This window comes from Pholcus phalangioides, unplaced genomic scaffold, assembly GCF_987345545.1.
Source record: "Pholcus phalangioides strain wild (caught in Gottingen) unplaced genomic scaffold, Ppha-v1.0 ptg000013l_1, whole genome shotgun sequence".
Taxonomy (NCBI): Eukaryota; Metazoa; Arthropoda; class Arachnida; order Araneae; family Pholcidae; genus Pholcus; species Pholcus phalangioides.
The window spans coordinates 17,051,343-17,066,894 of NW_028301606.1; the positions used below are offsets into that span (position 1 = coordinate 17,051,343).

At 32.9% G+C, this 15,552-nt stretch overlaps 1 protein-coding gene across 1 annotated transcript; it reads left to right on the forward strand.

Annotated features, from left to right (window-relative positions):
• Nucleotides 1-71: 71 nt before the first annotated feature.
• Nucleotides 72-11,785, forward strand: LOC149078679 (sorting nexin-24-like). Its single transcript, XM_089240823.1, has 7 exons — nt 72-175; nt 3,571-3,710; nt 5,279-5,362; nt 6,622-6,729; nt 7,495-7,577; nt 8,441-8,526; nt 9,478-11,785. Exons 2-7 carry the CDS (start codon nt 3,648-3,650, stop codon nt 9,555-9,557), a joined length of 504 nt encoding a protein of 167 aa, XP_089096949.1. The 5' UTR covers nt 72-175; nt 3,571-3,647; the 3' UTR covers nt 9,558-11,785.
• Nucleotides 11,786-15,552: the final 3,767 nt, after the last annotated feature.

Below are 15,552 nucleotides of genomic sequence, written 5' to 3' on the forward strand. Positions count from 1 at the left end.
CTGATTTTTATTCATTTGAATATTTTTATGGAAATTAGAAGTTATTAAGGCTAACCATTCAATTCTCAAGTAAACAACGTGAGCAGTCTCCAATGAGACATTTGTTGGGATGTGCGTCGTCTGCTGTAATTTGTTTGTACAATTGTTTACAAACATCGCATCAATATATTTATAAGTGAGTGTCAATGTCATAGATGCTGTTTAATTGGACGGAATTTACTTTTAAATTCACTGCCGCTACCATTTGGTTGTTTACATCCAGATCTCGATGGTCAGAACTCTGATCATGCAGGACAGGCCAATTGTAAACAATATATATTTCTTTGATTTCATTGCAATCAGTTTAATATAAACTCATGAATAACATTGTTTATATATACTGATAAACGAAATGAAGGCAAATATATTTTTTAAATATATATGTATTGATTGGCAAAAAGATAAACTCACTCTAGAAATGCTCATCTTTAATGAATTTTAATCGGGTCTCGCAGGGATACTCAAATAGCCTAGAGACCAAGAGACTACTACTTAATCGGTTTTCTTGCCAATTCATGGTTCATATGCGACTCCCCCCCACAACAGTTTAGTAGATATTTTACCTTATAAAGTAAAAAAGCATAAATAGGCGTACAAATTTATATCTCCAGCTTCAATAGATATAGCGCCCGAGTGGTATGGGGGGTAAGATGCTTGTTTACCACCGTGAAGGTTGCTGTCATGGTCTTGGGTTCGAACCCGAGGGAGGATATAGATAAGATATTTTCCCTAACGAACTTGAGGCGACCACTGATAGACAGTACCTTCATTTTCAACCCACCTCATTAATGGCAGTAAATTACAATTTAGTGATATGGCCAGAGTTGGTGTTTGGTGAAGTAGCTCAAATAGATAGCAGTAGACGGCACCACCAAACCAGAACGTGGCTCCCACTCTGTCCCAAAGAGGGATATAAGCAGTTCATGAATCCATGGTTGCAGAGGGGCACCAGTTGCCTAACAACTAGCACCATGGGAACAGTCTCTGCCAGTTATTATACCCGAGAGCCACCACAGCAGATGTCATCTATCGACAGATAGATTAAGGCACACGGGTAGGTACAGCAGGTAGGCTCCATGACACTCCCCTCCGAGACTCAAAGACACCTGGCCATGTTGGTTGTGCCTACATCTGCTGTAAGGAGACATCTTTCAAACAATGAGATAAGTTTTTTCACTTATTTGGCAGGACTGTACGCTATTCTTGATGATCGATCTACATCATGCATGATGCATCAGGCAAACACCACCAACAATGTGTCATCTGCATTGACTCTCAGTTGCACACCCAGTGCTCCTTTACGTATCATATTCATCCATTCATATATCACATTTAATGAATTGCACTATCGGATTCATCATGGTACTATAGTAAAATTTCACTAGGTACCAAGTTATATAGAAATGCCGGACAATGAAAAAGCTTACATGGCACCTCAAACTGCTACTTATACAGACAACAACTTTTTGGTACCTGCTAGTGGCCACTTCTCGACATTACGAGAACTAATGTATTGTTGCTGGCAAGAGCATTGGAATAGCCAAACAAGTAATAAATTGCATGCTATTAAGCCCACCATTGCACACTGCCATTTGAGTTGCAGGGCAAATTACAAAAAGAGCAGGTCATGCTTGCCTAGTTATGCATAGGATATAGTTGCCTCACAATCATACTTTCCATTATGGAAGCACCACTAAGCTCATTGTGACACCCCTAAACCTTGGCGATACACCTTGAGGAAACACTGGCTTAACCATGTATGAACCTCATAAACATTCTGAATCTCTAACGAATTGCTAATTGTTCAAGATTATCAAGAACTGTTGAGAGTGTATATCTGTGTCACTAACATATTGATGTTGTCAGAATAATGCTTGTTCTGTGTTTTACTGGTGCTATCTACCTTCCTACCTATGTTTTGAAGTGAAGTGGGACAAATGTCTGAACTTTCATGTTATGCACACACACACAAATATAATGATGAAGGTCTGCCTGCTCTCTGTGGAAAGACTTTTTCAAATAGGGGACTCGCTTACATTCAGCCTTCAAAGTTGGAAAGCCACAAAAACCAACTTTGAATGATGACCAGTTTTGTACCAACCAGGTTTGTACCTGAATCCTCACTATGATAGTTAATCGCAATTCACACACAGCTGCAGAGTGCCATTTTGTGCTACAACAACTTCACTGGTGCTTTTATATGGGATTGGACCTGTGTTTCCCAAAGTGGGCAATATCGCCCCCTTGTGGGCGATGGAATTGTCTAGGGGGGGATAGAAGTTACCTGTGTAACATAGAATCCTATGGGTATGCTTGAGTTGGGGGCGATGAGAGAAAAATATTTCTGAAAAAGGGGGCGATGGAGTAAAATGTTCGGGAAACTATGGATTGGACAAATCCCAGGTAGCCATGACAACTAAAAAATTTATATCGGTACATAAGATTTTATTTGTGTAGCTATTAAATCGCAGGCTAAGAGCAGCACAAAATGTTTGAAATTTATAGCAGCATATCAGCCAACATGAGAGTCACTATGCCCTGAAAAAGTGAAAAAAAACCTATTATTTTGGACCTTTTTCGTTTGAATAAAGAATTTTTGTCACCTGAAAATTTTTTCTAGTCTCGTTTTTTTCTTTCAGATTTTTTTTACGATTTGTTCAGCTCTGATGTACATGACATAAATGATGTTAAAAGATTAGGAAGGGGAGATCAAATTAAACCTCGCTAACTTGACATACGCTTAAGTTGAAAAGTCATCAATACTTTTTGGGTGTTGAGTTATTGAGGTTCTACTCTGTTTAACCTTGCCTATACTTGCACAGAATGCTGTCTTAACGCATGGGCTCACCCGGGCACCTCAAGAAAAGAGGGGCCTTACAAAAGTGAGAACCTGTTCAAATTTTTGAGAATTCACCAGGTAGGGCCTCAGAAAAATGACTTGGCCCAGGGGCCCATGATGCTCTTAAAATGGCCCTGTTTGCACACATCTTTAATGTTGGGGAGGGGGGGGGGAAGAAATGTATGTGAACCCCGTATTTTTGCACATGTGTGTAAGCTAGGCTTAATTTACCACATATTCAAGGGGTAGCCTACATTTAACTAATTCCCCTCCCCCAAATTTGAAAATCGTATGTTTGCTAACTTTTCAAACATCTCTGACTATTAAAGAAACAGTTATTTTCTGGATATTTTTCCTGAGGCAAACGAAGGCAAGGGGTTCAAGTCCCGGCAGAGACGTGATGACTTTTCTTCCGAGTTCGCCTCAGCAAAAATATCCGGAAAATAACTGTTTTCTTGATATCTCGGCTGAGAAAAAGCCATCTATCGCATCTCTGACCATTGTTATGGGGAGGCGGGTAGGCCAGCCACTGAAAATTAGGTCCTGTGTGCATACACCCTGTACAGTAATAAGGAGTGAAATCCAATGTTAAATTTTTTCAATCATTTAATGCTGATTAAAAACCGTAGTTTTTACCAAACTTCAGATCTTATGTGCTAAAAGCAAAAATATATTTTGTTCTTTTCTTTCAGGTTAAGTACTGATGGTTTTTAGTGTCTGTCAAAAATAAATGTAAAAAAGAAGTTTAAAACCATATATATATTCAAGGATGATAAGTGCCTGCATTCCCAGCTACCGCCTAATTCATGGCGCTCATGGAAAGAATTATACAGTATGTAAAGTTTTCATTATTATTCATATGTTATTGTTGTGATCTAATTCATTAATGTAGATGGCGGCATGTTATATTTCGTTGTTTATAATGTGACCACCACTGCAGCGAGGGTGGGGTTCGGATGTTCATGTGATTTAAGATCGTTTTCTTTCTGCTTCTGTGTGTGTGTGTCTCGCTTGATTCATTCCCAATCATATAGCTGATGTGTTGACACCTATGACCTTCATACTTGTTTTCTTTATAAGTGTGCATGTTATTAAATGTAATGCAGTTGAATCTCCTGTTACAACGAACTCTAAGAGACTGAAGAAATGACTTCATTATAAGGAAATTTCTGATTTTACGAATTTCAACATTTGTTAAAAAAAATTTGTTGTAGCAAAATTTGATTCCAAAGAACAATTATTTATTCACATTCTAAATAATAAAAAGAATGAAGCTAAATTTCAAAAGTAACTGAAAGCGACTCAAATCAGTTGGGCTTTGAATTTGTTTTTAGGACAAGTTTTACTTAACACATTTGTAGCAAATAATCCTTGTTTTTGTGTGTGTGTGTGTGTGCGTGCAAGTAGTGTGGAAGCTGAGAAAACAATAAAATTCTCTAAAGTATATACATGCTCAAACGTGTTCAACTTGAGCAATTTCATGTCTAAAAGCACGTGTGAATTCCATTCTTTTCTCAAATGAGCAGACTGATAACTGGCACATTTCAGGAATGAATGTCCTGAAACCAAGTACGTTTCTGGGAAATGTCTCGATCTATGTCCCGTGAAGAAAAATCTGAAAATCTAGTCTTTTTTCCTATGGAGCCTATAACCGCTGTTTGAATTTGAAATTCCAACTTGTTTAAAATTATTTAGAAATGCCGAAAGAACGGACAGAGATATGCTGTATTTTAATAATGCCACATTGTTTTTATCTACTGCAGCATCAACTTCAGAAATAATCTAGTTTTTCTTCACTCGAAAACAACATTTGTTTCATTTAGAAACATAATATGAAACATTCTTAAGGTGTAGCCACTGGCTTACCAAAGATTTTATTCCTTTCTCAAGTACCGTAGTGGTTAAAATTTCTTTCCTCACTTCCACAAACCATAGAAAAACAACTCGTCTTCTTCCCCAACAGTTCAGCAAATTAATTCTCTGAAATAAATTTTATGGGATCATTTATGGAATGTTCTGAGTCCTTTCGTAGATTTCCTGAAACTTGTTTTTGAATTCGTTATAACTGATTTGTCATTTTGTGATATTGGAATTTGCAATACATTGTTCCTATGTAAACTTATTAAAGGATTAGAACAATTTTCATTATAAAAAAATTTTTCCTATAGTGACATTCGTTAAAACAGGATTTAACTGTAATTCAAAGCGTCTACTTCGTCTTGCATCGCGACATAAATTTCAAGAATACGAAAGTTATGAATGCCCGATTATATCAATTCAGCTGAACCTAGAATCAAGGAATTACATAAGACTGATGTTTTTATTTTCTAAATTGATGAAAAATGCCAAATTATTATTATTACTGTAAAAATACTGAATACTATATACATTTTATTGAAGGTGTTTCAGATTGAAGTTTTTTCATATGGAAAGGGTCATAAGATTGAGAAACGTTATCGTGCCTTCCACTCCCTCCATAAGCAGGTCAGTTCTGATTGTATGCATTGTTATAAAAATTTATTTAAATGTGGGGACGAAGAATGAAATAAAAAAAAAATAGAAAAAATATTAATTTTTTTCAAATGAAAAATAATAAGAGCTGCTGCTCACTTGTGCAATTTATATATCCTGCTACAACTACAGTAAAACCTCTCTTTTGCGGTCACCGTCGGAACAAAAAAACTTGTCCATAAAAGCAAGGTGACTCTTAATCAGGGGTTTGAAATACATACTTTTGTTATACAATGGGAAATTATATTTGGCCATAAAAGAGGGGTGACCGCATCTCAGGAGTGTTTGTTAAGAGGGGGTTTTACTGTATTCAAATTTTTCTCTTATTGGATCATAAATATGACTTTTTTGCTAGCAGATAATGACAGTAGTGAGACAAAAACTAACAAAGTCTTATTTGATCAGATATGGCAGACCTTATGTCAAATATAAACATGAGCGTACCCAGCGAGGGGCAAAGGGGGCAGCTGCCCCCGCCCCTCCAGAAGAGAAAATAAAGTGTAGTAATGGACACACAGCACAGACGTATCAATTTCATATTAGTGAGTTGCCCCCTCTAATTCAGATCCTGGGTACACCCTTGAATATAAAATGAATATGCTTCTGACTTTGCTGAGTAACATTTGGAAACTGGCACCATGAATTTGAAAATAGGTGACAGGGTTTGTAAATGAATCACATGAAAAAAGACCTGCTGTCACTGTAGTTGATGAATATTAAAACCTGCTCAGGGGGATTAAAATACTCCGGGCATTAGATAATTTAAAATGCAAACTGTTTTGTTGCATCATGATGTTACATCAGCCATGCCATGGAAGAAGCACAGAAACAGGCTGACCTAGAATTGGTGTGAGTTTATGTTGGAGAAATTTCACGTTAGTATTTAAAAATCTCCTTCAAACACCAACACTAGGGATAAAACTGAAAATATGACAACTGTGTTCAACCAACTGCAGTAGCAATGACCAATTTCAGGCTTTAAGTAGTCTTATTTCTTTGCATTGTGGCATTGCCACGTTTCACCATCCCCCTTCCTAGAGACCATTGGGTATACATGAATAAATGAAAATATTTCCCACTGTTTTTTTTTTTTTTTGTCTTTGTTGAACTTTAAAAATGTGTCATTAAATAATTGCAGATAATATTTTCCAAAACAATGGTTTCATTTATCTATTTTTGCTGAATTTGTTTTTTTCTTTAATAGAAGCTAAATGATTTGTTTCAAATTTTAGCTTAAAAGTATTGTGAATGCTCCTCCTTATTTTCCTCCAAAGAAAGTGAGAAATCTCAATTCAAAAGTTCTTGAAGAAAGACGAAAAGACCTTGAAAGATATATTCAAGTTAGTCATAAAATTCCTTGAATTTTTACTTTTTTTCACAAATCTTGTGTTATTTTTTAAACCAGAAATAAGAAGAAATGAAAATTTTCATATGACAGTAAGATGAAATTAGAAGTTATTTTGAAAATTCCTGTACAATTTTTGAGGAATTCATATTTAGTATAAATTCAGTTGAGAAAATATAATACTCACTTAATTGCAAATCTATATAATTTAAGAACTATCGTAAATTACTTAATTGATGATTTATTTGTCCAGGGCTGGACAAATCCTAGGTGCCTATTGCCATGGTGACTAAAAACTAAAAATTGATGTTTGTGCCTAAAATTTTCTTTGTGTAGTTACTAAATTGCAGGCTGAGAGCAGAATGTTTGAAATTTATAGCAGCATATCTGCCAACATCAAAGGAGGTCAGTGTGCCCTTAAATAGTCAAAAGAAGTGGTTTTTTTTTTTTAACTTTTTTCTTCAGGTAAATTTTGTTTTTACACTGGAAATTTTTTGTGGCACCTAGATTTTTTGGCGATATGTCCAACCCTGGTCTGGACTTTGTAAAATGGATAGCAACTTTGCTCGTTGCTCAAATCTTCTAAGACTGGCCACTTCACAAGGGGGCTAGAGTTTGGATGTTTATGTATATAAATATCAGACCAACTCACAAATAAGCATAAATATATGTTAGTGTCTTTTAATCTTTCTGTAGTATTGAAATTAATATGAAATTAAACTTTTCTTTTTGTTCATATGCACATATTTTACTATTTCAGATTATGTTGAAGAAAAAACCTGTCCCCCAGCAGCTGTTATCATTCCTTGCAGTTCCCTCATTATCTCCATCCCCGAGTGAGATGTAAGTATGTCCATTATTCAAATTTAAATAATTCACATAAAATTGTCAGTGATCATGTTATTGTACTAAAAATGTATTATTAGATTGATATCCGTCGGAGTATTTTATAAATTTTTTACGGCTACTAAGTTACATAAGCACCCAGTTTTATTCAAAATTTTAATTCAAACTATAAGGAATTAACTTTGTTGTTACAGCTATAAAGTTAGAATAGTTTACAGGTCACACACAGTTTTTTTTTTCATAATGACTGCATGTGTTTTCCTGTTATGTTACTCATTGGCCCAGTTTTGGGATTCAGCTGGTTTACACTGGATTGGTAGAACGGTACCTAATGTTTTGTTGAGTGAAGCTAACCAGTTGTTAATATGACAACTTTAATCAGGGTTGTCTTTGAAGTGAGTTGTTGAGCAGTTATCTCATGTATTTGCAGGTACAATCAATTCACTGACTGGTTGGCAACTCATGGTTAAATTACTTTCTTACTATGTAATCACAGGTACAACCAATTGCTTTTCATCAAACTGGTTGTTAAATTATTTGAATTCCACCGCTGCATTGGTCTAGAAGTTTGACCATAACCAGACATTTTATTTGCACCAGTAGCAGACATCATTATTGAATATTTGGTATTTTTGACATCTTAATGAATGTTTATGTTCTAATGTGTTTGTTTATGATGGAAATCCGAGATTAGGTAGAAGAGAGATTCTCACACACACACACACATAGAACTGTAGTGTTTTTTAAGTTTCAGAAGTCAGATTTTGTCTGTTAGCTAAGAAAACATGTATGCAATTTTTTATTCATTAATTGACAATTCCATATGCATTCATTTATTTCTATTTGTTTCTTTTTTTCAGCTCCTTCCAAACAGAAGATGAAAAGCCTCCGCATTTCCCTGTATTGATGTTTCACAGTAATACATTCATTGACAGATTAGGAATTGGTAATAAGATCATACTAAGCTTTTCTAGTTATTTTTCAAATGATCTAACTCCTTTTGAGGTTGTTGTGTGTTACCTTAAAAGGAGCAATCTTTGTGATTTATGATATAAAATTAACTTTAAACACACACTCTGTGAATAACCGTGTGCTTCTGTTTAAAGAAAATAGTGGTCCAGTATCTTCCCCCCCCCCCCCTTAACAGAAAAAAAAAGTATTTCATTTCATGTGAAACTAGGTACAAAAGTTGTTGGTAGAAATTTTTGTGCACAAATTGCTGAGGAGAATTATTTTTTGATTCCTCGGATGGTGTAATTTCATTCAGTTTGACAGCTTAAAAGTCAACTGCTGATGTTTTAAACATATATTTTGAGCAATTCTTTAAGTGGTTAACATAATATTTGTACGATTTTTAATTTTTTATATAATTTAAACTAATATTACTAATTTCCCATAAACATGAAATAATATACATAAAAAAATATGCTAAGCACATTGTATAAAGTAACCTTCATTAAGGGCATCACATTATCAAAAGTAATTGATTTCACATTAATCAAAGCATATGGTGCTTTTTATTGCTTTTAATTTTTTATATAATTTAAACTAATATTACTAATTTCCCATAAACATGAAATAATACACATAAAAAAATATGCTAAGCACATTGTATAAAGTAACCTTCATTAAGGGCATCACATTATCAAAATTAATTGATTTCACATTAATCAAAGCACATGGTGCTTTTTATTGCTGGGGTAATATGGCTGTTCTTAAATGTTATTTTCTAAATGTAAATGTTTAATGAGAGATACAGTTTATAATTAGAAAATAATTTAAAGTTGATTTTACTTGAGAAAATCAAATATTTTTACAAGTATTTATTGAAATCATCATACAGCTTCAGAATTACATCTGTTACTATATATAAATTTTCTTTTCTATTGTACTACAGATACAACATTGCCTGATGTCGTTAGGAAAGGAATTCTGTCTGCTTTTTATTCTTCTGATGACGAGTTTGATTTCAACTAGCTCAATGCACTTGGTAAAACTAACACCTCTTCCCCTAATTATTTTCATGTTTGTAGATGAAGCAAATTTATGAAAAAAAAAAAACTATGCAAAAGTTTTTTGTTTTAGTGATATCCAAGTGCAACTAGTAATGTGATAAATCAACAATTTTTATTTTTGCATACTGTAAAAAAATGAACTGTTTAGAATATTTAGTATATATATACAGGTATCTCTCGCTTTATACTTGGTTTCCATCCTTTCAAAAAAGATGGGCCACATTGAAAATTTCAGTAAAGTTTATGGGCCACTGGACTACATTAATCATGTGGTATATAGCTATGTTATATGCCACTAAGCTATAATAATGTCAGTTTTCAAAATGACTTGTGGATCATGCATTGAAGACCCCATAGAAATGGTTGTCATTCTTTAAATATGAATAGTTTCTTGATTACTCCCACCCATCTTATCATGTTTTGAAAACCAGCCATTTGTTGGTTGAAGCAGTTTGTTGTTTGAAAGCAGTTTGACGAGCTTAACATACTCCAGACTTTCATCATTCATGTTGAAATAAAAAGGTATTTATAGTAATATTGAGTTGAGTGTTTCATTGAGATCCAATAGGTGTTTTCATGCTATCACTTTTTGGAAGTGACAATTTGGAAGCTCATTTATAGGATTAAAATCATTAAATTGATGCTCCTGGCTAAATTTCACTAGTTTTTTTATATCACAATTTTTGAAATTAACTTTTCAAAATCATATTACAGCAAGAACACTTGTTTAGTGAGATCACGTGTAGCAAGAGATACCTGTGTTTGTTTATAAGTTTTTGCTCACACCTATGCAATCATATCAAATATTGATGCATATTAGTTACTATTAGCAACCAATCACTTAAATATTCATATTTAGAGCTTCTCATATTTTTTGTATGCTATATACACATGTATGTATGTATCTGACCTCCATGTCTTCCTGTAAGTGTTTGTGTGCTGAAGTAGTTAATGCATTTTTAAATATGTCTCTCATATAATTTATTGTATGTTACATGTTGTTACGCATGTAAATATATGTGAGTGCACACACATATATTCTTCTATTTTATTTTTTCACCTAGATTTTTAAAATTGTTAGTTTATGTATTTAATTAAGTGGAAAAGAGTTTTCAAATAAACAATCATTATATGTGTACCAGGATGTTTCGAAGATCGACTCTGTATATTTTCAAAGAAAGTCATGCATAAAACTTAAGAAGAGAGAGGGCTTGTTAAATTTTAGCTCCCCTTCCTAATTTGCAAAAATAAGATAAATTATAGTTAAGAAAAAGAGAAAACAATGCAATAACTTATCATGAAAAAGCATTGTTTTCTTAGAGACACATTATTTTTTTGTTTTTCAACTCTCCCAATAATAGAAGTTGGAGAGAGGTCTGTGATCAGTGGAAAAAAATAACTTTAAATACTTTAGCTGTATCAATAAAAACATTCTTGCAAGCTTTGCAGAAATAAAAAGATGTGATCTTCTAAAAAATTATAGAGTTTTCTAATGCACCTTGTATTTGTTACTTTTACCAGAATGTTAACTAAATAATCTCCTGACATAATAAAATTATGAAAAAGACCGAGTCACAGCTTTCAGATATTTTAAAAAGCTAATCTTTTGTAATGTACATGATTTTTTTATTCAATACTCATTAAATTGAGAATGAATTTAGCAAACACATTTACATCTATTCCTTTTCTTTGTTTATGAATGTATTTATAACAAGAGGAATAGATAAAAAATATTAAACTTATCAAAATTAATTTATCAGCAACTTTTTAAAACTCTTGACAAACTTTAAAATATCGTCTTGTACAGCATATTGAACCTGTAATAAAGAGATCATCTTCTCTATGTGATGAAATAATAAAATAGACTAGGCATAATTTATCATATCTTTTGAAAGGAAAAGTGAGAAGATTTTTGTATGAAATATATTATTAAAAACTATATTTTCTTCATTGCATAATTAGGAAAGATGGTGGCATTATTGAAAATAGGGGAGTTTTTTTTGCTGGAAAAAGTTCTAATTTCATTGGTGCTTCGTACTTATTCTATTTTTCCCCCATGATGGTGTATATTTAAACATGAAAAAAACCAGCATTTATCATTTTTCTCTAGCAACAATAATACCAGTTTGGCAATTGTAAAAGAAAATGGTTGAAAACTTTTTTTGAGGTTTGTCAATACCAAAAATATGGAAGAAAAAAAGTTATAAATATACATTTGAGTCGTATTAATGTGACCACCAGCTTTCATCCAGAAAAATTGTTTTGTTCAGCATGGTCTGCAGCAAGAGGATCTGGAAATGACTGTAAAATGTTGGAAGGTTGCTACATCTTTATCCAGATCCAAGTAGACATTGTTTCAGAGCTACTTCAAAGATCTAGAGATAGAAAATTATGATCAAAGTGGTCAGAATGTGCTCAATTAGCTTCTGTTCAGGATAATGGAGGGGCTGAAAAGAACTTGGAAATTTTGGTCATGCTTTTTAGAATGCATTCTGAAATTTTCGAAAATCTCAGTGACACTCGATATTTTGTATTACAGTCCTTGAAGATCACCTGCTTTCCAGGAAAGACAATAAACATTTATTAATGTACAAGATCTATAAGGATGAATTCATAATGCAAGATTACTTGTAAGGAGGCAACCATTTTTAAATCAAAAGATGTCCAATTCTGATTCCTCCATGCCAATTGAAGTTGTTTTGTTCTGAAACAACTTTTTCACCATGAGTGCAGTGATGCTCTCTATTTTTAGAGCATCACACAATAGGGTTTGCTATGATGACATTTTAGGCAAAAGTTTGGTAGCTCTCTGTTCATTTCAACACTAAATTGCTCAACTGTGGTATGCCCATCAGCCACCATACACATTTTTAGCTGATGTCCACCTCTCACATCAACCCTGATTGATTATCTGTTGTCTTTACTTCATTTAATTGCAGCTGAGCCATTTATTTAGTTATGATACACTTGAACAACAACAGCATGCAAATATTCCACAAACTGCCTAATTTGTGGCATACTTTGTCAGACATCTTGTGATGCATTGCTGTAAAACAGACAATCATATTTTTTCTTTAAAATCCGATGAATGCTAGCTTGTTTAATCTGCGTCAGTAATGACTGATGATTTTCAGAATGCTTACATCTCACCTTAAATTTGCACCAAATCAGCTCAGAACTTTGACTTATTTCATTAGCTGCATGCAGTTGATGTCTAAATAGGAGGTAGTCAAAATATAATGTGCCTGGGTATAGAATGTCAATGTATTTTGATTTTAGAAAGAATTAGTTCTTTTTCAATATTATTTAATGAAAAACATGTTGTTTTAGTTTTTGCCACAAATTTTCTTTGTTTTACTTTGTGAAGAAGAATATTATTTTATTATATATAACAATGCAATAATGTAAAATTTTTAAAAAAGTGTCTGGCTGTATACATGCATTAAGTGATAGAAGAGGATTATTTATTATAAATGTTGAAGTTATATGAGCTGTTAGATTATTTTTGTATTGAACAGAAACAAATTACATGGCTTATTTGCATCTTCCCTCTGAATTTGTTACCCGCCTCATATCATCACAAATCAATATTGAAATAATTTTCTAAGTTCTATTCAAACAAATTAAGCTTTTGGTGATAAAAGGTACTCACAGTTCATAAATAATTCTGCCCCTGAATGCAAATGAGTCAAGAAAAAGTAGCATAATGGAAGCATGTATGGCAAAAAATTGTTTCCCCTTCGACTTTTCACGGAAATGTTCAATAATAATGATTGGTAGATAATATTTATTTTCTTAAAATTGTTTTTGTGAGAATGTCCTATGATTTCTTATTATTCAGTTGTTGATCCACCTATGATGTTTTGCTACTTAAGCGTTCTATCTACTTTTTAAAAGAAAATCTCAAATGTGGAATATAAATATGGGCAATCCTATGTATCATTGTGCAGATGCTTGAAAATTTTTAATGAAAAAATTGTTTTCATTCTTTAAATTGTCATACTTTAAAAAAAGAAGTATAATCCACAGGCATAAGACAGAATGCTTTTGTTATACTTATATGTTTTGTTTTTTCATATGTACAGTAGAACCTTGATAGAGCTTGACACCCCAAGGAAATCAAAAAACATGTTGACTTAGTCTGATGTCATGTTACTGAGTTTTCATTTGGTCCTTTCAACAATTTTTCAAGATCAGATATAGCTGAACAATTCTATCCCATCTTCTACAAATTCACAAAATAATCGTTGACAGAAAAATATGATCCTGAAAATCCGGAATTATATATGTAGAAAAAAACATATTTTGATTTCCCAAAGATCTATTTGCGATAGAGCAATGTGATTTTACATGGCTAACACATGTGCAATTTCTAAAAAGGTGGTGTGATAACAAAGTAAAACTTATAGCAGGGTTTAGACATGCGTCAATCAAGTCACAGAGATATCTCCACACCAAATTTAGTAATGTGCCAACCATGGGAATAATAAATGTTGTGTTATCATGGTTCCACTGTATCTCGTATATATGGTGCTAGCTTTTTGTGTGTATATTTATATGTTCTCAAGAATTCAGATGTATTCTGAAGCCATTCTTTTGGGGCTACTTATTATCTGCATAATATATTCATAATATATATATTCATTTTTCAAAAATCTTAGTCTTTGACTTCTGATGTTATATATTTTACTGGACTTTTTTTTCCAATCAAATCAATTATATTTTACTGGACTTTTTTTTTCCAATCAAATCAATTATATTTTACTGGATTTGTTTTGTTTGCTATTCAAATGAACTTGGCATCTATGAAACATATTTTTTTGTACTCTGACACCTCATTTATTTTCTTATATATGTGATTTAGATATTTATTACATATTTTATCTTTTTTCAATATTTATGCTGTTTTTATATTTTTGTTTTGTGTTTGTAGAGAAGGCTCACAACAAACAGTATTGGGGGATGCAGAAAACATGAAATATATATATAATCCACTGTGATACCTGCATCATTTTTAGCCCTTTGAATCATGAATTTTGCACATGGTTTTTTATGCAATATTGTGTAGTTTTTTGGCATAGAAAAAAATGAATTTTATAAGAATTTGATTATTTAAAAATTCAAGTTTGGGAGCTTCTGAAAAAAAATCTAATGATGATGAAAGGTAGTAATGATTATACATGATTATGATGTGATTATGATGTTTTGTTATAAAAAATGATCAAGATGTGTATTGTTATAAAAAATAGGTGTGTATAATCAAAAAATATTACATTTTTTTATTTGTGGATGTGTCAAGTTCTTATAAAAGCAGGAGCATAGGAAGTATTAAGAACCTGTGAGTGCTTATCTTAAGTTTCATGTAGGAAATTTTGATTTCTGAATCAATTCTGTGGGGATGCTTGGAACCCGTTCTACAAATTTCTGTGAATGCTTGAGCACCCCCGACTTGATGCCACTGAAGAAAAGACAAAATGCTGTATGACACTAAGGAAAAGAACTTTATAAACATATTCTGCCATTTCTATGTGATTCGTGGGAGTTCATTTTACATAACATATACTTATTGCTATCAGGTACTGTTGGCCCACTTAGTTTAAGTAACCGTTTTAATTGATGAATTAACTAATAAATGCCTTTTAATTTCATGAGTTTGAGTAGCTTCAACACCATGATGACTTGCTTAGGGGTCACACATACACTCAGATCATGAATTCTACCAATTTGTTAGAAATTCTGCACAGGTATATGTATGAGATGCATGTACGGTTGAGTAGTGGTAATATCCTCAACATCAAGGGTCAGCATCATCACCCAGACAATAAATATTAGATGAAACTGACTTAAAACAAGCCAAATTGGAAATAATCGTTATTGCCCTTGACTAGCTGACTCATGAAAGATGCTGTTAATTTTGGATCAGCTTGGCTTAAATGGACTACAGTTGCTGGGATTGG

What these genes read in the sequence shown, in the direction of transcription:
- LOC149078679 (XM_089240823.1), top strand. Translation starts at nt 3,648, where the DNA reads ATGATAAGTGCCTGCATTCCCAGCTACCGCCTAATTCATGGCGCTCAT. An exon ending in CTCATGGAAAGAATTATACA is followed by an intron (nt 3,711 to 5,278) that starts GTATGTAAAGTT and finishes ATTTTATTGAAG; the next exon opens with GTGTTTCAGATTGAAGTTTT. An exon ending in TCTCCATCCCCGAGTGAGAT is followed by an intron (nt 7,578 to 8,440) that starts GTAAGTATGTCC and finishes TCTTTTTTTCAG; the next exon opens with CTCCTTCCAAACAGAAGATG.